This window comes from Scyliorhinus canicula, chromosome 13 (assembly GCF_902713615.1).
Source record: "Scyliorhinus canicula chromosome 13, sScyCan1.1, whole genome shotgun sequence".
Classification (NCBI taxonomy): Eukaryota; Metazoa; Chordata; class Chondrichthyes; order Carcharhiniformes; family Scyliorhinidae; genus Scyliorhinus; species Scyliorhinus canicula.
The window spans coordinates 108,539,091-108,564,844 of NC_052158.1; the positions used below are offsets into that span (position 1 = coordinate 108,539,091).

The following is a 25,754-nucleotide window of genomic DNA, read 5'->3' on the forward strand; positions in this document are numbered from 1 at the left end:
ATTTGGCACATGGAGTAAATGTGTGAAAATATGAGGTTGTCCACTGGCAGGAAGAATAGAAAAACAGAATACTATTTATGACATTGGAAAGAGACTGCAAAATGCTGCAGTACAGATGAACATTTTTTGTTTCATTTTTCATATAGCTGTTGTTTTACATGGATCATAAAAAGTCAGCATGCAAGTCCAGCAAGTAATTAGGAAAGCAAATGGAATGTTGGCCTTTATTGCAAAGGGGATGGAGTATAAAAGTAGTGAAGTTGTGCTACAGCTGTACAGGGCATTGATGAACCCACGACTAGGGTACCGTGTACAGTTTTGGTCACCTTTCTGAAGGAGGGACGTGCCTTCATTGGAAGCAGTTCAGAGGAGGTTCATGAGGCCGATTCCTGGGATGAAGGGTTTTTCTTGAGGAAAGGTTCAGCAGATTGGGCCCATACTCATTGCAGTTTAGAAGAATGAGGGGTGCGCTTATCGAAACAGATTCTAAGTGGACTTGGCAGGTTCGATGCTGAGAGGATATCTCCCCTCATGAGAGGAATCTAGAATTAGGGAGACACCATCAAAATAAGGGTTGTCCCCTTTGAGTCAGAAATTAGAAGGAATGTCTTCTCTCATAGAGTCATTAGTATTTGGACTTCTTCCCCAGCGAGCAGTGGAAGCTGTCATTAAATATATTCTAGACCAAGTTGGACAGATGTTTGATTGAAAAAGGAGTTGAGTGGGTATGGAGGTGACTTCTTGCAAGAGCACAAGTTTAGGTGCGCTGGTAACTGTGTCTCTGCCATTCCCGCCGGCGCGGTACTCCACCAGCCTTGGTAGCAGCCTTGAGAGTCTGGGGGCAATGGAGGCGATATGTGGGAGCAGTGGGAGCATTGGTCTGATCCCCAACTTGCGATAATCACCGGTTTGCCCCGGGGAGGATGGACGGGGGGTCCGAATATGATGGAGAGCGGGGATTGAGAAGATGGGGGACGTGTTTATAGAGGGGAGCTTTCCGAATATGAGGGTGCTGGAGAAGTTTGCATTGGCGGGGGGAAACAAATTTCGATATCTGCAGGTGCGGGACTTTCTGCGTAGACAGGTACCAACCTTCCCACTCCTGACGCTAAAGGGGATTCAGGACAGGGTAGTTTCCAGCGGATGGATAGGTGAGGGGAGCATTTGTTACATTTATAAGGAACTTATGGGATCAGAGGATAGGTAGACTGAGGAGCTGAAGCGAAAGTGGGAGGAGCTGGGGGGAGAGATAGAGGAGGGCCTTTGGGCGGACACGTTGAGTAGAGTCAACAATACCGCAACTTGAGCCAGACTCAGCCTGATTCAATTCAAGGTCGTTCTCCGGGCTTACATGACAGTGGCCCGGATGTGCAGATTCTTTGGGGTGGAAGACAGGTGTGCAAAATGTGCGGGAGGACCAGCGAACCATGTCCACATGTTCTGGGCATGTCCAAAGCTATGGGGATTTTGGCAGATTTGCTGATGTCATGTCCAAGGTATTAAAAACAAGGGTGGCATTGAGTCCAGAGGTGGTGATTTTCGGGGTGTCACAGGATCCGGGAATCCAATAGCAAAAAGAGGCAGATGTTCTGGCCTTTGCTTACTGGTAGCCCGGAGGCAGATATTACTAGCATGGAGGGACTCAAGACCCCCAAAGTTGGAGACCTGGCTATCGGACATGGCTAGCTTTCTCTGTTTGGAGAAAATTAAGTATGCATTGAGAGGGTCACTGTTAGGGTTCGGCCGGAGGTGGCAACCATTCATCGACTTCTTCACGGAGAATTAATCGTCAGCATGGGGTGGGGGGGGGGGGGGGGGGGTGGTGGTTAGGTTAGCGTAGATTCAGGGGTTAATTAATGGTGGGACCTGTGGGAGGGAGGTGGTATTTGCACTATGTTTATATTTTCATGTACATTGTTTATATTGCTGCTGTTACAATGCCAAAAAATACCTCAATAAAATGTTTTTTAAAAAAAGAAAAAGGAGTTGAGGGTTAAATGGGAGCAGGCAGAAAAGTGGAGTTACGGCTACAATCTAAACAGCCACGATCTTCCTGAACAGTGGAGCAGGTTTGGTGCTGATTGGCCTACTCTGCTTTTACTTTTTATCATCCTTAATTTAATGAAGAGTGCATAGACGATGTAGAATCTTACCCTAATTTGATTCCGCAATTGTTCTGCTTCTTGCCGCAACTGTTCCAGTTCACTCATTGTCCTGACTTGATATCAAAATGTCCACACACTATCACGAAAGAGATCTATAATGCAAAACATCTCTAGTCAGCATTATTCAAATTCATTCAGCGAACAGAAAAATATTTTACATTCTGCACACTGTGATCTATTATAATACAATGTTTCTGAGGATATTCTTAAAACAAATTAACACTTTAAGATTCACTCCTCACCTCACAAAAAAAGGCAACTCAGCATCAAAACTACATCGTTTAAAAAATAGATTTTCATCTTGATATCAGAAATTAAAGTGCTAAATAATTAAAACTTTTTGCATCACTGACAAGCACCAAGTAAATTGGTTAGATGAAAATTACAACTCTTTATAGTACAAACCAATACAGTGTATCAAATCAATGTCCTTAAGCATATGATTGTACAAAGTTCAAAGATCTGCAGGTTAGGTTGGGTTACGGGGATAGGGCAAAGGAGTGGGCCAATGTGGGGTGCTCTTTCAGTGGGTCAGTGCAGACTCCTTCGGCACTGTAGGGATTAGATTCTATTCCTATCATACAAATGCTTTGAATTACATATGATATACAAGCCAGAATCGCAGAAGTTATCTTTCCTCATCAACATTTGCATTGTAACCATCGATTCCCTTCTCCAGATGGTTGTTAGAAGTCAATCATCTCAACGTTAAGTCTACCTGTTCTATCTCCCTGGTAAATGGGGAAGCAGTGACACAATGTCATTGGACGAGGGGGTCATGGTTTCAAATCCCAGCACAGTAGGCAATATTTAAATTTTATCAATTACTAAATCTGTGTTTGAAAATGAGTGTCAGTAAATTAAACTATCCTCATAATCCCTATTTTGCTTCACGTTCCTTGATAATTTAATTTCACAGTTTTTCTCTGCCTTCTAATTGTGCTTTTTTCCCTACATTTCTCTTAATCTCTTCACATTCTTTTATGTCATGCACTCCCCTGTTGCCTATGCACTTAATGTGTGCATTTTTCCTAACCTGCAATTGTTCCCCACGTCTTTATTCATCCATGGAGTCCCACTGGTGCTTAGTTTGTTATTGCCTTTTAGCGGAATATATTTTTCCTGCACTCTGTTGAGTGGTTTTTAAACACTTCCCATTATTCTTCTTCATCATTGTTTGCCAATATTGTTTACATTTTATTTTCCAAAGTTCTGTTCTTAGCTCCTCAAAATCAGTTTTACTCTGACCCATTATTCTGTATTTTGTTATACTTACGTCCTTCGCTATTATTATCTTAAAGCATATGATATTATGGTTATTATTGCTTAGATGTTCACCTAATATTACTTCTCTTATTTGCTCTGGTTCATTCCCCACTAGTACATCCAATAGCAAATCTTGCCCTTTTTTTTTACATATTGGGTTAGAAAGCAGTCCTGAGTGTATTGTCGGAACTCCAGTCTCTGGTTTCCTTAATCTACCTTTTCTGTCCAGGGTAGTTGAGATTGTCCTCGATTATTATTTAATGTCTATTACTCACTTTCCCAATTTGACCACATATTTATTCCCCCACCTCCCTTCCACTTTTAGATGGTCTGTAGTCTCCACCTTAGTGTGATTGATCCTTTTATTATCTTTTACCTCTAATCATATGGACTTCATATTTGTCTTGATGATAACCGAGTCCCTTTTTCTACTGCCATTGCTATCCCGACTAAGAACAGCTACTCCACCACATCTTTTTCCATCTCCACCTTTTCCAAATATGTCACATCCTGCAGAATTTCATTCCCAGACGTGTTTTTTCTATAGCTACATCTCCGTAATTCTTGTTATGTCCAATTCCTTCCAAAGCAGATTGTCTCCTGCTCCCCTATTTTATTACAGACATAGTGTGCATTGTTCAGACATTTTAATTAAACTTCCTCTCACTTTAGACTCCTGTTCTATAATTCGATTTATTTCCTTGTCATCACTGTCCTTCCTTTATCCTTTCCAACATTGCCCTGCCCTATTTTGTTTACATGAAGTCTGCTTACATTTTGTGTAGATCCCTCCCCCCAATCTCACAAATTGAAATTCTTTGCCACCTTCCCTTTTACCCTTTCTGCTTGGACACAGGTGGAGAAGAAATAGTCAAACAATAATCCAAACTGATACTGAATGCAGGTTACTGGGGGAAAGAAAATAGAAGCAAGATTTGGTTACTCCGTGAGTTATATTAGGTAACATTCTCACCCAAGACCAAAGGTTACAAGCTGAAGTCCCAAATTGTGTAAAGATCCCCTGCTAATATTTCGAAGAGCAGCGTGATTACTGAGGTTTAAATAAAATTTACAGTGCAGAAGGAGGCCATTCAGCCCAACAAATTTGAACCGGCCCTTGGAAAGAACACCTTACTTAAGCTCACGCCTCCACCCTATCCCCGTAACCCCATCTAACCTTTGGATACTAAGGGACAATTTAGCATGGTCACTCCACCTAACCTGCATATCTTTGGACTTTTGGACGAAACCGGAGCACCCAGAGGAAACCCACGCAGACACAAGGAGAAAATGCAAACTCCACGCAGAGAGTCGCCTGAGGCCAGAATTGAATCTGGGACTCTCGAGCTGTGAGGCAGCAGTGCTAACCACTGTTGACACCGTGCCGCCCGAGTGTTAGTATCAGAGTGCTGATGAATGTTTCTCCCTCAACCAACATCAGTAAACAGAGGTTCAGATCATTAGCACTATTTGTGAGAGCTTGCTGTGCATAATTTGGTTGCTGTGTTTCCTATATTACAACAGTGACTGCACTTCAAGAGTATATCATTGGCTAGAAAGTGCTTTGAGATGTCCTGAGTTTGATTTGTCAAAGACACTATATAAATTCAGTTTTTTCCATCTATTTTCCTCGATACAATACAAATTGGGCTGATGATTTAAGTTCATTAAGAGTTCATGATCAAGAAATCATCATGTGGGATTAGAGGTATCGATCGCCAAGATATTCTAATTAACGTCCACCCACAAAATGGGTATTTCAAATTCCCACAGTCAGGATAGTTATTTTAGGTTAAAATCTAAATGTGGAAATATCCATGTGTTGGGATATGGTGCATGGCGGGGAGGAGAGCACTTAAAGGATCACTGTCAAATGGGCTTTGAAAAACATTTTTTTGTGAGTGAATACAGAAGAGCAGAGAATAGCTGAGTTCTTAGGAGACCACTGAAATCATTCTGGAGGAAGATTTATTTTTGGCTCACAGCAGTTGCAGGTTCCTCTCTCGCCTAACAATAACTGCCCTGGGGATAGACGGAAATGACACCAATGCCACTTTCATCACCACGCAGAGGGACAAAGTCACGAAAAAGTTCAATAACTTAATTTTTTTCCCTTTTTATTGAAAACTTTTGTTTATAACTAATACGACATCAACATCAAACAGCCCAGAAAATTAATATTAGAGTACAATATCGCAAACTGCCTCCTCCCCACCCCCTGCTATTAACAGCGGGTGACTAATTCTTTACAGTAGGAAATAAGTGGCTGCCACCTCAGGTAGCACCCCACTACCAATCCCTTAACGATGTACTTGACTTTTTCCAGATATAAAAACCGTCCCTTCCATGGACAAATCACCAAATACTCAAGGCCCTTTCCTTCCCATGATTTAAATGTTGCATCCAAACCAGACAGCACAAACAAATGGTTGCCGCAGATATGAGCCAACAAACGTAATGTCGCTCAGCTTGTAATGGTGCCTAAACTACTCCCATATCCTTAAAGTTTAGATCACCAATAGAACATAGAACATTACAGCACAGTACAGGCCCATCGGCCCACGATGTTGCACCGTCCTGTGAAACCCTTCTAAAGTCCCTCTACACTATTCCCTTATTGTCCATATGCCTATCCAATGACCATTTGAATGCGTTTAGTGTTGGCGAGTCCACTACTGTTGCAGGCAGGGCATTCCACGCCCTTACTACTCTCTGAGTAAAGAACCTACTTCTGACATCTGTCCTATATCTATCTCCCCTCAATTTAAAGCTATGTCCCCTCGTGCTGGACATCACCATCCGAGGAAAAAGGTTCTCGATGTCCACCCTATCTAATCCTCTGATCATCTTGTATGCCTCAATTAAGTCCTCTCTTAACCTTCTTCTCTCTAATGAAAAAAAGCCTCAAGTCCTTCAGCCTTTCCTCATAATATCTTCCCTCCATACCAGGCAACATTCTTGTAAATCTCCTCTGTACCCTTTCCAATGCTTCCACATCCTTCCTATAATGTGGCGACCAGAACTGCAAACAATACTCCAAATGCGGCTGCACCAGAGTTTTGCACAACTGCAACATGACCTCATGGCTCCGAAACTCAATTCCTCTACCAATAAAAGCTAACACACCGTACGCCTTCTTAACAACCCTCTCAACCTGGGTAGCAACTTTCAGGGATCTATGGACATGGACACCGAGATCTCTCTGCTCGTCCACACTACCAAGAATCTTACCATTAGCCCAGTACTCTGCCTTCCTGTTATTGCTTCCAAAATGAATCACCTCACACATTTCTGCATTAAACTCCATTTGCCACCTGTCAGCCCAGCTCTGCAGCTTATCTGTGTCCCTATGTAACTTGTAACATCCTTCTGCACTGTCCACAACTCCACCGACTTTAGTGTCATCTGCAAATTTACTCACCCATCCTTCTACGCCCTCCTCCAGGTCATTTATAAAAATGACAAACAGCAACGGCCCCAAAACAGATCCTTGTGGCACACCACTAGTAACTGGACACCAGTCAGAACATTTCCCATCAACCACCACTCTTTGTCTTCTATCAGCTAGCGAATTTCTGATCCAAACTGCTAAATCACCCTGAATCCCATGCCTCTGTATTTTCTGCAATAGCCTACCGTGGGGAACCTTATCAAACGCTTTACTGAAATCCATATACACCACATCAACTGCTTTACCCTCATCCACCTGTTTGGTCACCTTCTCGAAGAACTCAATGAGGTTTGTGAGGCACGACCTACCCTTCACAAAACCATGTTGACTATCTCTAATCAAATTATTCCTTTCCAGATGATTATACATCCTATCTCTTATAAACCTTTCCAAGACTTTTCCCACAACAGAAGTAAGGCTCACTGGTCTATAGTTACCGGGGTTATCTCTACTCCCCTTCTTATACAAGGGGACAACATTTGCTATCCTCCAGTCCTCTGGCACTATTCCTGTAGACAAAGATGACTTAAAGATCAAAGCCAAAGGCTCAGTAATCTCCTCCCTAGCTTCTCAGAGAATCCTAGGATAAATCCCATCCGGCCCAGGGGACTTATCTATTTTCACACTTTCCAGAATCGCTTACACCTCCTCCTTACGAACCTCAAGCCCTTCTAGTCTAGTAGCCTGTATCTCAGTATTCTCCTCGACAACTTTGTCTTTTTCCTGTGTGAATACTGACGAAAAATACTCATTTAGCACCTCTCCTATCTCCTCGGACTCTACGCACAATTTCCCACTGCTGTCCTTGACTGGCCCTACTCTTACCTTAGTCATTCTTTTATTCCTGACATACCTATAGAAAGCTTTAGGGTTATCCTTGATCCTACCTGCCAAAGACTTCTCATGTCCTCGCTTGGCTCTTCTTAGCTCTCTCTTTAGAGCCTTCCTAGCTAACTTGTAACTCTCAAGCGACCCAACTGAACCATCACGTCTCATCTTCACATAAGCCTCCTTCTTCCTCTTGACAAGTGATTCAACTGCTTTAGTAACCCATGGTTCCCTCACTCGACCACTTCCTCCCTGCCTAACAGATACATACTTATCAAGGACACGCAGTAGCTGTTCCTTGAACATGCTCCACATTTCCATTGTGTCCATCCCCTGCTGTTTTCCTCTCCAGGCGATGCATCTAAGTCTTGCCTCATCGCATCATAATTGCCTTTCCCCCAGCAATAACTCTTGCCCTGCGGTTTATACCTATCCCTTTCCATCGCTAAAGTAAACGTAATCGAATTGTGGTCACTATCACCAAAATGCTCACCTACCTCCAAATCTAACACCTGTCCTGGTTCATTACCCAGTGCCAAATCCAATGCGGCCTCGCCTCTTGTTGGCCTATCTACATACTGCATCAGGAAACCCTCCTGCACACATTGGACAAAAACGGATCCATCTAAAGTACTTTCCAGTGTTTCCAGTCAATATTTGGAAAGTTAAAGTCCCCCATAACAACTACCCTGTTATTTTCGCTCCTATCCAGAATCATCTTTGCAATCCTTTCCTCTACATCTCTGGAACTTTTCGGAGGCCTATAGAAAAGCCCTAACAGGGTGACCTCTCCTTTCCTGTTTCTTAACTCAGCCCGTACTACCTTAGTATTTGAGTCCTCATCAAATGCCCTCTCAGCCACCGTAATACTGTCCTTGACTAACAATGCCACCCCTCCCCCTCTCTTACCACCTTCCCTGAACTTACTGAAATATCTAAACCCCGGCACCTGCAACAACCATTCCTCGCCCTGCTCTATACATGTCTCCGAAATGGTCACAACATCGAAGTCCCAGGTACTAACCCATGCCGCAAGCTCACCCACCTTATTCCGGATGCTCCTGGCATTGAAGTAGACGCACTTTAGACCACCTTCCTTCCTGCCGGTATACTCCTGCAACTTTGAAACCTTACTCATGACCTCACTACTCTCAGCTTCTTGTGTACTGGAGCTACAGTTCAGGTTCCCAATCCCCTGCGGAACTAGTTTAAACCCTCCCGAAGAGCATTAGCAAACCTACCCCCGAGGATATTAGTACCCCTCTGGCCCAGGTGTAGACCATCCCGTTTGTAGAGGTCCCACCTACCCCAGAATGAGCCCCAATTGTCCAGGAATCTGAAACCCTCCCTCCTGCACCATCCCTGCAGCCACGTGTTCAACTCCTCTCTCTCCCGATTCCTCGACTCGCTAGCACGTGGCACGGGTAACAACCCAGAGATAATAACTCTGTTTGTTCTAGCTCTAAGTTTCCACCCTAGCTCCCTGAATTCCTGCCTTACATCCCTATCCCTTTTCCTACCTATGTCGCTGGTGCCTATGTGGACCACGACTTTGGGCTGCTCCCCCTCCCCCTTAAGGATCCCGAAAACATGATCTGAGACATCGCGGACCCTGGCACCTGGGAGGCAACACACCAACCGCGAGTCTCTCTCGTTCCCACAGAATCTCCTATCTATCCCCCTAACTATGGAGTCTCCAATGACTAATGTTCTACTCCTTTCCCCCCCTTCCCTTCTGAGCAACAGGGACAGACTCTGTGCCAGAGACCTGTACCCCATGGCTGGCCCCTGGTAAGTCGTCCCCCCCAACAGTATCCAAAGCGGTATACCTGTTACTAAGGGGAACGACCACAGGGGATCCCAGTACTGACTGCTTACCCCCAGCCCCTCTCACCGTCATCCCTCTATCTTTATTCTTTGGCGTAACTACCTCCCTGAAGCTTCTATCTATGACCCCCTCTGCCTCCCGAATGATCCGAAGTTCATTCAGCTCCAGTTCCAGTTCCCTAACACGGTTTTTGAGGAGCTGGAGTTGGGTGCACTTCCCACAGATGAAATCAGCAGGGACACTGACGGCGTCCCTCACCTCAAACATTCTGCAGGAGGAGCATTGTACTGCCTTCCCTGACATCACCTCTAGATTTAAAAAAAAACAAGAAAAAGAAAGGAAGAGCTTACCTGATATTCCCTCAAACCCTGCTCCCGCTGAAAGGTAAGCAAATTTAAAGGCACTCACTCACCTTCACGACAGGCCCCTGCTCCCGCTTCCCAACGACCATGGTTTTTTTTTTGGTTAGAGGAGGTGGTAGGGGGGGAAACACTGACGAAGTGTTTCGGGTTTAACTGTCACTTGACAACAGCCCCTCCACAAACCACCTTCAAATTAGGCTGACCGCACTGCACGTATGCAAATTTCCCTGGACCAGCCAATCAGTAGCTCTGCTCTGCTGGATGCTTGACTTCACTCGAACTCCTCGGGTCTCTTTCGCAGGTACACCTTCAAATTAGGCTGACCGCACTGCACGTATGCAAATTTCCCCGGAACAGCCAATCAGTAGCTCTGCTGGATGAGGAATACCTCCCTGGGGAGCAGACATTGACCAGTACCACCAATGTACCAGCCAGAGACCCATTGACAACCAAGAATCTGCCATTAGGTTCTGCCACAATCCTGGTAACTGAGAATATGACCCTCTTATTAATCAATATTAACACACCTCAGGCCTTTCCATCAAAGCTCGAGTGAAACACATGCCCCACCCAGCCCCTCCTCAGTCTGGTCTGATCTCTTACCTGCAAGTCAGTCTCCTGCAAAAACATCACATCAGTATTTAGATTCCTTAGGTGAAATGTACTCAACCTCTTCACTGGGCCACCCAACCCCCTAACAATCCAGGTGACTAACCCACATTGGGGATCTCCCGCCATCCCCTGCCCTCATCCTGGAATCAGCCATTTCCACCGCCAGGGACTATGAAGTAAAAACTCTAACAGTACAGGCCAAAGGCTCTCCCAAGATGACTGCCAACCCCACCCAGAGTAGAACAAAGAAGTCCTCCCATCACCATCAGCAACCAACCCCTCCCGATCCACTCACTCCCACCAAATACCCCACCAAAATACACAAACTGAAACTAAACCCAATATCCAAATTCCCTCCCCGCAAGCCCCAAACCAGGTGCCAAGCCTGCCAACCTGACCAACCCTATTCAATAGCTGCAGCTCCTCCTCCCTTTCGCTGGCCTTGTTTATTGCCAGCAGGGCAGCGCCCCTCCCATTCCCAGGACAAAGAAAAAGACAATGAGATTGCCCACCTTGGGAAAACATTCCGTATGGTAGAGTCCCCATCATAAAAAATCCCCAATCAACCCCAGAAATAGAAAAACTAATTTTATCAACAAACAACAACTATATGCAGGAAATCCCAACACCCTTTCAAACCACATGCATTCAACCAGACCCAAGTCCATTCTTATTAATAAAGGCATCCGCTTCCTCATATGCGAGTACGTGAGTTGTTTTGTTCTGCTCAACTCAGTTACAGTAGACGCTCTGGAAGAAGGCTCAAAGTCGTCCAGAATTTTGATAGCAGTTTATTGAGCAACACAACTTAATTAACTGCGTGAGCTCTTACTTAAAGAACTGCACTAGTAAAAAGGTTACAAATTTTCTATGCTCTGCAACTAGGCCTGACCACACTAGCAGCCCTGAGCTAAATTTCTGCTCCTGTTCTCCCCAGTCACATCAGCCAAAGAGAGGGGGAGGGCTGTCTGCGTCCCACTTTTACACACGGCATTGCTGCCCCCGGTGGTCTTTCCATTACCCATCAGCCCCTTCTGTACATACCCATGTAAGGATCACTACACGAGTAATCTTGCCAGGTACACCATCCCGAACCAAACTCCTTTTCATACAGGGCGACCTTAACCATATTAAAGGCCGACCGCTACCTCACCAGCTCAGCCTCCATGACCTGGTAAATCCTCACGAGGTTTCCTTCTCATTTCGAGTCACGGTGTTTTTGGCCCATTTCAGGACACTCACCTTCGCCATAAAGCTATGAAATCCATTAATGATCGCTCGAGGTGGCTCATTCGGCCAAGGCTTCTGCCCAAGTGTCCAATGGGCACTGTCCAGCTCCAGAGGGGACTCAAGACCACCCTCATCGTCCCAAATATCAGAAGGACTCGGCCCTCCACACCCTCTGGCAACCCTACAAGCAAGGTTCTGCTTCCTTGACCAATCTGCGATTGGTTTGGGATTTGTTTATTGTCATGTGCAGCGAGGTACAGTTAAGTATTTTTGTGCGAGCAGCTCAAACAGATCATTTAGTATGTGAAAATAAAATAAAAAGAAAATAAATAGGGCAACACAAGGTACACAATGTAAATACACAGACACTGGCATCGAGTGAAGCAGACAGGCGTGTAGTATTAATCAGGTCAGTACATAATAGGGTCGTTTAGGAGTCTGGTAACAACAGGAAAGAAGCTGTCTTTGAATCGGTTCGTGCGCATTCTCAGACTTTTGTATCTCCTGACCGATGGAAGAAGTTAGAAAAGTGAGTACGCCGGGTGTGAGGGGTCTTTGATTATGCTGCCCAGTTTCCCCAGCGGGAGGTGTAGATAGAGTCAATGGATGAGAGGCAGGTTTGTGTAATGGACTGGGACTCTCTGAAGCTTTTTGCGGCCGAGCAGTTGCCATACCAGGCTGTGATGCTTTCTTTTTTTTTAAATATAATTTTTATTGGAATTTTTTACAGAAAATATAAAACATAACGACAAACAATGAAATGCAACAAAATAACCCATAATAACTGTAACACCCCCAGACCATATGTATCCCATCCCCCCCACCCCCCAACCCCAATGAACAACAAAAGAACTTAAAAATAAATTAAAATTAAATAAACAAACATAGTCTTTGTCCGCCCCCCCCCCCCTTTCCCTCCCCCTTTTCCCTCCCCCTTCTTCCCTCCCCTTCCCTCCCCCCACGGGTTGCTGCTGCTACTGTCCCTGTACCCCTATCGTTGAGCCAGAAAGTCGAGAAAAGGTTTGCCCACCGCCTAAAGAATCCCTTGTACCGACCCTCTCAGGGCGAATTTGACCTTCTCGAGCTTAATGAAACCCGCCATGTCATTGATCCAGGTCTCCACGCTTGGGGGCCTCGCATCCTTCCATTGTAGCAAGATCCTTCGCCGGGCTACTAGGGACGCAAAGGCCAGCACACCGGCCTCTTTCGCCTCCTGCACTCCCGGCTCCACCCCAACCCCAAAAATCGCGAGTCCCCATCCTGGCTTGACCCTGGATCCCACCACCCTCGACACCGTCCTCGCCACCCCCTTCCAGAACTCCTCCAGTGCCGGGCATGCCCAGAACATATGGGCATGGTTCGCTGGACTCCCCGAGCACCTGACACACCTGTCTTCACCCCCAAAGAACCTACTCATCCTCGTCCCAGTCATGTGGGCCCGGTGCAGCACCTTGAATTGGATGAGGCTAAGCCGCGCACACGAGGAGGAAGAATTAACCCTCTCCAGAGCATCAGCCCATGTCCCGTCTTCGATCTGTTCCCCCAGTTCCCCCTCCCACTTAGCTTTCAGCTCCTCTACTGACGCCTCGTCCGCCTCCTGCATAACCTTGTAGATATCAGATATCTTCCCCTCTCCGATCCAGACCCCCGAAAGCACCCTGTCGCTCACCCCCCTCGCAGGAAGCGAAGGGAATCCCTCCACCTGCCGCCTAGCAAATGCCTTTATCTGCAGATACCTGAACATGTTCCCCGGGGGGAGCCCAAATTTCTCCTCCAACTCCCCCAGGCTCGCAAACCTCCCATCAATAAACAGGTCCCTCAGCTGTCTGATGCCCGCTCTGTGCCAACTCTGAAATCCCCCATCAATGTTCCCCGGGACGAACCTATGGTTCCCCCTTAACGGAGCCTCCATCGAGCCCCCCACTTCTCCCCTATGTCGCCTCCACTGCCCCCAAATCTTGAGGGTAGCCGCCACCACCGGACTCGTGGTATACCTCGTAGGAGGGAGCTGCCACGGCGCCGTTACCAGGGCCCCCAGGCTTGTATCTCCACAGGACGCCCTCTCCATCCGTTTCCATGCTGCCCCCTCCCCCTCCATTATCCACTTGCGCACCATCGACACATTGGCCGCCCAATAATACCCCGAGAGATTGGGTAACGCCAGCCCCCCCCCATCTTTACCCCGCTCCAAGAAGACCCTCTTCACCCTCGGGGTCCCATGCGCCCAAACAAAGCTCATGATGCTGCTTGTCACCCTTCTAAAAAAGGCCCTAGGGATAAAGATGGGCAAACACTGAAAAAGGAACAAGAACCTCGGGAGAACCGTCATTTTGACGGACTGCACTCTACCCGCCAACGATAGCGGTACCATGTCCCACCTTTTAAATTCCTCCTCCATCTGCTCCACCAGCCTGGTAAAATTAAGCTTATGGAGAGTCCCCCAACTCCTGGCCACCTGCACCCCCAGGTATCTGAAACTCTTCACTGCCCTCTTAAATGGGAGTCTCCCAATTCCCTCCTCCTGATCACCCGGGTGTACTACAAATACCTCACTCTTGCCTAAATTTAACTTATAGCCCGAGAAGCCCCCAAATTCCGCTAACAGCTCCATCACCCCCGGCATTCCCCCTTCTGGATCCGCCACATACAACAGCAGGTCGTCCGCATACAGTGATACACGATGTTCCTCCCCACCCCGCACCAGACCCCTCCATCTCCCTGACTCCCTCAATGCCATAGCCAAAGGTTCAATCGCCAGTGCAAAATAGCAAGGGGGACAGGACCTGCCTGGTCCCACGGTAGAGCCTAAAGTACTCCGATCTCCTTCCATTGGTAACTACACTTGCCATCGGAGCCGCGTAGAGCAGCCTCACCCATTTGATGAATCCCTCCCCGAATCCGAACCGCTCCAGCACCTCCCACAGGTACCCCCACTCAACTCTATCAAACGCTTTCTCCGCATCCAGCGCCACCACTATCTCCGCCTCCCCCTCCACTGCCGGCATCATAATAACATTTAGCAGTCTCCGCACATTCGTGTTGAGCTGCCGTCCCTTGACAAATCCTGTCTGATTCTCGTGTATCACCCCTGGCACACAGTCCTCTATCCTGGTGGCCAGGATCTTCGCCAGCAACTTAGCGTCAACATTGAGGAGCGAGATAGGCCTGTATGATCCACACTGCAAGGGGTCCTTATCCCGCTTTAGGATCAGAGAGATCAGTGCCCGCGACATCGTCGGGGGCAAAGCCCCCCCCCCATGCCTCATTGAAGGCTCGCACCAACACGGGGCCCACCAGATCCGCATACTTTTTATAAAATTCCACCGGGAACCCATCCGGCCCCGGCGCCTTACCTGACTGCATTTGTCCAATCCCCCTGACTAGCTCCTCCAACTCTATCGGCGCCCCCAGCCCCTCTACCAGCTCCTCTTGAACCTTTGGGAAACATAGCCTGTTCATGAAGCTCTCCATCCCCTCTCTCCCCATCGGGGGTTCTGACCGGTACAGTTCCTCGTAGAAGTCCCTAAAGACCCCATTTACTTCTGTCCCCTTCTGCACTATATTCCCACCCCTATCCGTCACTCCACCAATTTCCCTAGCCGCATCTCGCCTGCGGAGCTGATGCGCCAACATCCTGCTCGCCTTCTCCCCATACTCATATACCGCGCCCTGCGACCTCCTCCACTGTGTCTCCGCCTTTCTGGTTGTCAACAAGTCAAATTTGGCCTGCAAACTACGCCGTTCCACCAGCAACCCCTCCTCCGGTGCCTCCGCGTATCTCCTGTCCACATCCAGGAGCTCCCTCACCAGTCTCTCCCTCTCCTTCCTCTCCTTCCTTTCCCTATGGGCCCGGATGGAGATCAGCTCCCCCCGGATCACTGCTTTCAGAGCCTCCCAGACCATCTCCACCCGGACCTCCCCCGTGTCGTTGGTATCCAGATACCCCTCAATACTTCCCCGGACCCTCCTACACACCTCCTCATCAGCCAGCATCCCCACATCCAGGCACCAGAGCGGGCGCTGGTCCCGCGCCTCCCCCATCTCCAGATCAACCCAGTGCGGAGCATGGTCTGAAATCGCTATGGCCGAATACTCGGCATCCTGCACCTTCGGGATCAATCCCCTGCTCAGGACGAAAAAATCTATTCGGGAATAAACCCTATGGACATGGGAGAAAAAGGAATACTCCCGCGCTCTCGGCCTCCCAAACCTCCAGGGATCCACCCCTCCCATCTGGTTCATAAACCCCCTCAGCACTTTGGCCGCCGCCGGTCTCCTACCCGTCCTTGAACTGGACCGGTCCAGTGGGGGATCCAGCACTGTGTTAAAGTCTCCCCCCATGATCAGGCCCCCCGCCTCCAGGTCCGGAATGCGGCCCAACAAGCGCCTCATGAAGCCGGCATCATCCCAATTCGGGGCATATACATTTACCAGCACCACCTTCTCTCCTTGCAGCCTACCCTTCACCATAATATATCTGCCATCCTTGTCCGACACCACCTCAGCCGCCTCGAACGCCACCCTCTTCCCCACCAGAATCGCCACCCCCCGGTTCTTCGCATCCAATCCTGAGTGAAAAACCTGCCCCACCCACCCCTTCCTCAGACGAACCTGGTCCGCCACCTTCAAGTGGGTCTCCTGGAGCATAGCCACGTCCGCCTTCAGCCCCTTCAGATGAGAAAATACCCTAGTTCTCTTAACCAGCCCATTCAGTCCCCTCACGTTCCAGGTAATCAGCCGGATCAGAGGGCAACCTGCCCCTCTCCCCTGCCGGCTAGCCATAGCTTATCGACTGCTCGCCCCAGGCCAGCTCGCCCCGCCTGACCCGTTCCCCATGGCGATAACGCCTCTCCTCTACCCCCCCAGCCCACACCAGCTCCTTCCTGGCCATTCCAGCAGCAACCCGGTATCCCCCCCCACCCCCCCAGGCTAGGACCCCTCCTAGCCGCGACGCACCCTCCATGGTACTTCTGTGAGTCAGCTGACTTCTGCTGACCCGGCAGCTCCCGCCAAAACCCATCTCCTTCCGGCATGGGGTCATCCCCCTCTTGCCACACCTCCTTGGCACCACTTCAGCGGGGTAAAGAAAACCAGTGAAGGCCACGCCCCCACCTCCAGCTCCGCCCCCCCGCCCCGCAGCGCGGACATCCAGAGGAAAGCCCGCGCTTTCACACTGCCACACCCCACCCTTCTGACACAGCTCCTCAAAATCCAGTTTCACCCCAACCCCCAGCCCCGTACAGAAGAGAACATATAAAACACAAACCCCCAACGTTCCCCACATACCCCACACCCATACCCAACAGACAAACCCACCCGGAAACAGAGCAAAAAGAAAACCAGCATAAGAATAACACCTGTCAAAATTGAAGAACAGCATCAGCGAAAACAGCAACGGCCATAGTGTGACCCCAGACCCTAGTTCGAGTCCAGCTTCTCCGCCTGTAGAAAGGCCCACGCCTCCTCCGGGGACTCGAAGTAGTGGTGCCGGTCCTTATATGTCACCCACAGACGCGCAGGCTGAAGCATTCCAAATCTGACCTGCTTGGCATGCAGCACCGCCTTCGTCCGGTTGAACCCGGCCCGCCGCTTTGCCACCTCCGCACCCCAGTCCTGGTAGATTCGCACCACCGAATTCTCCCACTTGCTGCTCCTCTCTTTCTTGGCCCAGCGCAGCACACACTCCCGGTCACTAAACCGATGGAACCGCACCAGCACCGCCCGCGGGGGTTCATTTGCCTTAGGCCTCCTGGCCATCACTCGATGAGCTCCCTCAAGCTCCAGGGGCAAATGGAAGGACCCCGCTCCCATCAACGAGCTCAACATTGTGGTCACATACGCCGGGAGATCCGACCCCTCCAGCCCCTCCGCCAGGCCCAGGATCCTCAAATTCTTTCGCCTCGTGCGAACGTCCAGCTCCTCCAAGCGGTCTTGCCACTTTTTGTGAAGTGCCTCGTGCAACTCCACTTTCCCCACGAGGACCACGGCCTCCTCCTCCCTCTCAGCGGCCTGCTGCTGCAACTCCCGAATCGACACCTCCTGTGCCGCCTGGGTCCCAAGCAGCTTGTTGTAGTTCGCATTCAGGGAGTCCAGCAACTCAGCCTTCAGCTCCGCAAAACAGCGCAGAAGAGAGGCTTGCTGCTCCTGCGCCCACTTCCACCAGTCCTCGGGTGTTCCGCCGGCCGCCATTTTGTCTTTCTTCCCCTGCTTTTCTTGGGGAGCTGCTGCAGCTTTTTCCTTTGCCCCACTCCGGGTGAGCACCATAAATTATGGGGAATGCTCCTCTAGACACCTTCCCCCACTGGGATTCGTCGGGACAGCGTCGACTGCTGCTAGAATTCAGCTTTCATATAGGCCCTCAAGTCAGCTTGAGAAATCTGAGCTGGCCCTTCCCCCGCCTGCCTGCTTGTAGAGGCTCCTGTTTGCTGCTGCTTCCGCCCGATCTTGCACTGTTTCTGAGGGTCTGATAACCCAGAAACATACTATTCCTGGGGGAAAGTACTCCTTGAACATTCACCAACGGCTTTTCATCGAAATTCCAACCCGTGCCGCCCAAAAAAGAGCTCTTTTCTGTAACCTTGGGCAGGAGCTGCCACGGTGTGCTCACTCACTTCATACTGCACACCGGAAGTCTTTCGGCTGTGATGCTTTCTATGGTGCACCTGTAAAAGTTGGGAAGTGTTAGTGTGGACATGCCAAATTTCCTTCGTTTCCTGAGGAGGTAGAGGCACTGTAGTGCTTTCTTGGTGGTAGCGTTGACGTGGGTGAACCAGGACAGATTTTTGGTGATGTGCCCCCCGAGGAATTTGAAGCCATTAATCATCTTCACCTCAGCCCCATTGATGCAGACAGGGGTTTGTACAATACTTTGCTTCCTGAAGGCAATGACCAGTTCTTTAGTTTTGCTGGCATTGAGGGGTAGATTGTTGTCGTTGCACCGAGATCATTGACAATCAGTTGCTTATTCTCATCGGCCACGACCACTATCTCGTTTTCCAATGTTGCACGCTGCTCACCTTGCCTTGTCAACGTTGTCTCCACACCCTCTAGCACCTCGCCATGCTTATTTAGTGCCTCGGCGGTCTTATGTTTCACCCAGACGGGGCCCAGCGCTTCTTAAATCGACTCTCTGACACCAATTTCCATTGCTTGCCAACATGTTCATCAAGCTCCTTTGCGAGCACACCCGAGAGCATATCCGCAATTATTGGGACGGCTGTTGACGACTATGCTGCCACCGCCATTTTCTCTTGATGGCCTGCACAAAACCTCCAAGTCTGCTGAATTACCTTCTGTGGGTGTTTTGTTTCCTTTTCTTTTTGGCATGTGCTTAGTGGGGGAACCTTGTAAATTTTGATCCAGAATGCTTTCCTGCAAAAATATCCTGCAAAATTGGGCAAAAAGGCCCAAAAACATGGATCCTGGTTGGAGGACCGAGTGAGTGACCTCCCCTCATATGCCACCACCTGAAGTCTCAATAATGTTAACACATCAGTCATGAAACATCATAGCTTTCCAATAATGCATTGATCTAAGCAGATTTCGTACTTTTGATTAATTATCGCTAGCTCACACAGGATCAGAATTCTTAAACAATTAATGCGCATTAAGCCACAGTATACTTTCTGGACCTGAATAACAATATGGTGGGGAACCAAAGCTTCAACGATGATCTTGCAATGTAACAATTAAAACATTGTAAACATCAAGAATCCTCAATGCTTAGTTTACCTGCGTAGGAAAAGAAAACCATGCAAGATTATAAACTTTTATGAATAAGGGCCTATTTACAAGTATCCACCCAAAGTCCTGCTACAATTATAAAGTGCTTTGGGGAGACCACACCCGAAATACTGGCCAGAATTCTTCAGTCGTTGCAATTCAATTTTACTGCCGGCAGACCACCCCCGCCCACAGGTTTCCCAGTGGCATGGGGTGGCTTCAATAGTAAATCCAATTGACAAGCGGCAGGAAGGCTATCCATAGAACCTCTACATTACAGAATGAGGTCATGCGGCCCATCGAGTCTGCACCAACCCCCAGAAAGAGCACCCTACTTAGGCCCACTCTCCACCCTATCCCCATAACCCCACCTACCTGCATGTACCTGGACATCAAGGGATAATTTAGCATGGCCAATCCATTTAATCTTCACATCTTTGGACTGTGGAAGAAAACTGCAGCACCCGGAGGAAACACACACAGACATGGGGAGAATGTCCCACACAGACAGTCACCCAAGGCTGGAATCAAGCCCAGGACTTTGGCGCTGTGAGGCAGCAGTGCTAGCTACTGTGTCAGGACTGAGATGAGGAGAACTATTATACTTTAAAGGGTTGCGACTCTTTGGAATTCTCTAGCCCAGCAAGTGGTGATGTGGCATCATTGAACATATTTATGGATGACAGAGACAGTTTTTTTGTCTCTCAGAGAACTGAGGGATATAGAGAGCAGGTAGCAAAGTGGAATTGAAGCTCAAGTTCAACCATAATCATGCCGAATGGCAGAGCAGGTTCAATAGGCCAATTGGCCTTCTGTTCCTATTTCTTATGTTCAAAGTGTCATGCAATTAATTATTGCACCAAAATCTCAATTGGAAAATCTGAACAGATGCAAATATGCACAGATCTAGCAGCATGGGTCTCTGCCAAACTGAGAACACCCATTTTATGCGCAAAAGATGGACATGCCCAATTGCAAAATCCCACGTCTCAGTTAATGATGTAATACTTTTAATTTTCACTCATTTGGCTACAGAATGGGATAATAGATTTAAAAAGATATTCTTGCAAGGAACATCTTATTTTGTGACCAAACTTATTGAGTGGGATTCCGACGGCAGATAGGTGGTTAGAACCACTCCGTCGGGAACTTGGCCAGTTTTCCTCCGAGAATCGTGGGGGGGGGGGGTCTCTGTCAATGGTCCCCTACCCGCGCCACGTAGTTCGCGCACAAGAGACTCCCGAGTGATTCTCCGGAGACCGGAGAATCGCGGGAGCGGCGTCGGACCGGATTTCGGCATAAACGCCCATTCTCAGCCCCCGCGCCGATCGTGATTTTGCCGCGGAGGCTAGGAGAATCCAGCCCACTGTCTTTGTTCAAAGAACCCGAATTTTCAATAAAAGGAGGTTCTTTTTGTTTCTTTCGGGAATGGCATGTTTTATTCCCTTCCCTCAAATTGTTTCTTCTGAAGTGACAGATGGTAAGCTGCAGTGCAATGCGCGCCAGTATCAATGGACATGGCTAACACAACACACAAATGTCAGTAGATTACAGGACTATCAAAGGCAATCCCAATCCAGTCTTCAAAATAGACTTAGAAGTGGAATCAGTATACACGGATCAAGAGCCGGAATTATTTTTGCTGGATCACTGATACCAATTGTGATGTCCCAACTGCTGTTCTGGCTGGATTATGAAAGTGCTTTACACTGGGTCTCAAACTGGAAAGAATTAATATAGGCTGCAGCAAAAAAAGACCAAGGACAGAAATAAGTGTGTGGTTTTAGTGGGTTTTGCAGGTCAAAGTAAAAGGATTTTGTGGTATTACAGAAAGTACTTTTCCAAAGTCTTGATTGGCATTCTGTCCTCAACTAACACTACTAGAATAGATTACCTGGTCATGTACCTCATTTATTGTTTACGAGGCTTTGCTGTGCACAAATTAGCCATATTGTGTGCCAACAAAGCAAGTGACCATAGTTCAAAAACAGTCATTTTATTTCTTCAGTCTAATGTAGCCTATTAATACAATGTAACATATTAGATGCAGACTCCAAATTGAATATTTTAGGGGAGGTTGAAAAATCACTAGAACAGATGTGTTCTGCAAGAGATAAAATATTAATTAAGTTCAATTCCATAACTTGCCATCATGGGTTTGGAACTCATGACCAGGTCAGTACCATATCTCTGTAAAATGCTGCAAAAATAAATTAAGATTATGGATCGAAAAGGATGCAAATATCTACCAAAGCCATTTAAAAAAAATTTCTAAAAATTTTTTTAAGAAAGATAATTCTGTAAGACTATCATATCGTAGAATTTCAACAGCCTCTGTGTATAATAGAGGCAGATGCAAATTAAACTTTGCCATAGTTCCAAAAGATTTATTTTTGATAAATACATCTATTAAACACAAGTTACCCCCAATTACTACTCCCAAGACTAAATCTACATACACATGCTTCCAAAATCTATTCTTTTTTTTTGAGGGGTAAGAAAAGGTGTGAAATTATGGAAACCAGCCAGAGCATGATTTATCAGAATTCATAAATGATCAATGACCAACTGATTTCCCCTCAGATAAATAGGAAGCTGGACTGATTGCAACGTCGCTTGTTGAGCTTGAATGTTGATTGTTGCAATGTCACTCTGGAAAAGTTTTGAAACGAGGTGCCTTAACTGCAGTTCTATTATTAAAACAGGAAGCTGTAAACCACACTTCTTTGCTATTGGTAATCTGTAGTGTAAGCAAGGAACAACAACCTTTCTATGCTGCAGGTCTTAGGGCCTTGAATCAGGCTGGATGTGCAATACAAATGCTGCCAACTTCTACGCTTCATTATATTAAGCATCACCTTCATCCAAGTGCCCTTCATATGAAAGACTCGCACAACAGTAAAAATAAATTAATGTAATTAAATCATTAAAATTTGCTGAACCAGTTATTCTGACCTCAAACGTAACATGATCTTCAAGGCTTCATTGTACTATGTGCACATGCTAAAAAATGTCAACCCGCTGATTTACATTAGATTTTCCAAACAACCTTCCATAATGTCAATTAGAAAACTAAAAACAAGTCCTGTCATGTTACAGTGAAATCATAACTATTACATGGTCTGATATCACTGCACTTGACACTCACTAACAGCAATTACTGCGATAACTGTATAAATAAAGTGCTTATATAACCACTGGGATGCCCCGGGAAGAGCTTGGCAAACTTTGCAAGTTAGACCATTATGAACATTTTGTCCAAATTATAAAACTGAAAGTTGATATAAAACCATTACAACATTAAACTTTTAAAAAAGCCAGACAGTTCTACAGTTGCCCATCATAAAGCCAGTCATCAGTATTTTGTAACTTGGGCAAACACTCAATACCATCCTTAATGCTGAATTTCACACATGACACAGCAACAAGGCACGTTTACAAACCTATATCCATGCTTTGTTCTTGTAGCATCTAATGTGGTACCTTATTGGATTTCCCTCATCCACGATATCTTGGTGAATTCTTCAAAACATAGTCAAATTAGTCAGACAAGACTTTCATTTTCCAAGCCATGCTGAGTGTGCCCCAACATGCCCCTTCTTTGTCTATTGTATCCTTAATGATTACTTCAACTATCTTACTAATTCTGACTTCTGATTGGAACTATATTGATTAGCCTCCTTGCAATCTGGTGGACACTCAATCAAGATGGTTTTAGGAGATCTAGCTTTCTTTTGACATGCACAAAAAAAAATTAAAGCAACTAGCCCAAAAACAGAAAGCTGCCAGCGAAAAGATTCTAAATCAAGGGTATATTCATAAAGCACAATGCCAATTTACATCCAGTAGGAGCTCAAACTGTACTAAATAATCATATCAGATTAACTTAGCACAATTTGTTCAAGTGTGTCCACCTGGGTGAAGCTTTTCAACCACATTAACCCACTTCATCTTTGTTGTGCCTCAGATGATAACGTATTCAATAGAGTAGAATGGGAGTATCTTTTTGCGGTCTTGGAGAGGTTAGGGTTTAGGCCCAAGTTTGAGTCGTGGGTACAACTTTTTTACAAGGCCCCATCAACTAGTGTCCACACTAATATCATGAGCTCGGGTTCTTCCAATTAAATAGGGGAACCAGACAAGGGCCGTCTATGTTTCCAATCCGGTCCTTGCCAGGCAGGGTCCAGCAAATTAAGATGAACATTTTGACAAGACTTTTGTTTTTGATCCAGTGTTTGCCGGTTTTCCTCCCTAAATCCCCTGTTGGGGGAGTCGAGCGAAAAGTTGATTACGTCCTTTATATGGGTGGGCACGACTGCGAGGATTCGTAGGACACTCCTGCGAAGGGATAGACAGTTAAGGGGCTTGCCATTGGCAAGCCTGATATTTTACTACTGGGCAGCTAATGCAGAGAACGTGTTGGGGTTGGTGAACAGGTCCGGGAGCCATCAAAGTCGTGTAAAGGTCTTTGGACATTAGGAACGGCCTCCCTCCCGTTCTCTCCGACAAAGTATTCGGCAAATCCAGTGATTGTTTCAACTTTGAAGATATGGAGACAATTGACAACATTTTACGTTGGGGTCAGTGTCGAAGCTGGCTCCCATTTGTGCTAATCATCTGTTCAAGCCTGCGAAATTGGATGCCACCTGCGGAGTGTAGGAGAGGAAGGGACTGGAGAAGATAGACCGCTTTGCTAGTCTAGAAGAATTGATGTAAAAGGTTGGGCACTCGCGTTCAGATTGATTTAGATATTTACAAGTTCGCAACTTTGCGAAATGGATTTTCCTGACATTTCCTATGGCACCGCCAACCTTTTTAATGGACAGGGTTCTTTCGCTCACAGGGTTGGAGGAGGAGGGGATCACTTCCAGTATTTATGTACAGATTATGTTGGAGGATTGATTCAGTGTTAGTGGAGGGGGTTATGGTGAAGAGGCATTAGGCATTAATCCAACTCAAAGTAGTTTATAGGGCGCAGCTGGCTAAGTCTAGAATAAGTTGCTTTGTTGCAGGAGTAGATGACAAGTGCAAGCGCTGTTCTAGAGGACCGGCTAACCACATGCACATGTTTAGGTCTTGCCCCAAGCTTGTGGGTTTCTGGTTTCCTTCTTCAGCACCTTTTGTTATTTTGCATTATAAAAGTGAAAAATGTAAATAAAATATATTTTTTAAAGTATTTATTTCTGGGGCTACGACTTCCTTAAGAGTGGCAATCACCATCAGATTGCCTCACCATGCCGACTTATCTACAGCAAATATCTTCCGTATAGTCTCATCCAATCTTCCGACTCAAACCGGGTGAGATCTAGGCAGTGGACATGCCTCAAAAGCCCAGCAAGCACAAGCCCCCCTTTCTTTTTAAGTGCCATTGGCTGCCACTGGTGAAAACAAGGTAAGTTTAAAGATTACAAACCTAGACCAACAGTGGCTAGGATACTGGACCAAAACCCCAATATTTTAATTTACTTATTATACTGTACAGAAAGAAAGATTCACTCCAGGAGCGAATGAAAGTGCATCAAAAAAAAAAGGGCGTTGGCATTTCGATTACAAAACGTTATTACGAATACAACATTAAACCTTTTAACTTCACACCTGAAAAAAAAACAGCTGACAATGACCCCATACAACAATAGTAATCTTTTAGATTAATCTTTACAGTCACAAGTAGGCTTACTTTAACACTGCAATGAAGTTACTGTGTAAATCCCCCAGTAGCCACATTCCGGCGCCTGTTCGGTTACACAGAGAGAGAATTCAGAATGTCCAATTCACCTAACAGCACGTCTTTTGGGACTTGTGGGAGGAAACCGGAGCACCCGGAAGAAACCAACGCAGACTCGGGGAGAACGCGCACTACTACTCAATTTCTCATTAAAGAACAAGAAAAGAAACATACAACTCTCAATCGATCTTAAAATTGGCATGGCATATAGTAATGCTTGCTTTAGAAAACAGATTTGGTTCCTGTTAGAACTACTTCAGACTCTGGTTTAATATCTTTAAAAAACTGGTTCACCTGGCGTGTTTCAGCTTCAGCTGTTCTGCTTTACATGTTATTACTCTTTTATACCTACCCTACTATGAGAGATTTGTGGACTTAAGGTCAGGCAGAGCAGAATTCATCTCCTCTCTCACCCAAAGCTTCCCCAAAACCTAACTGCCTCTCTACATTCCTGAGCTCCACCAAGCAATAACTTTGTCTCCCCAAGTTTAAAAACAAATTATATGCAGGCTGCAAAGCACATCAACTCCTCAGGGACTTCCCCTGTCAACCCAAATTCCTCTGG

General features: G+C 46.8%; 1 protein-coding gene across 2 annotated transcripts in view; it reads right to left on the bottom strand.

Moving 5' to 3' along the window:
• LOC119976625 (guanine nucleotide-binding protein subunit beta-4) overlaps window positions 1-25,754 on the bottom strand; it is a 93,760-nt gene that overhangs the window by 30,337 nt on the left and 37,669 nt on the right. For both annotated transcript variants that reach the window (XM_038817257.1, XM_038817258.1), the window contains exon 2: window positions 2,154-2,257. In XM_038817257.1, the coding sequence (XP_038673185.1) occupies window positions 2,154-2,210 (57 nt within the window). In that variant the 5' untranslated portion in view covers window positions 2,211-2,257. The remainder of the gene's footprint in view (window positions 1-2,153; window positions 2,258-25,754) is intronic.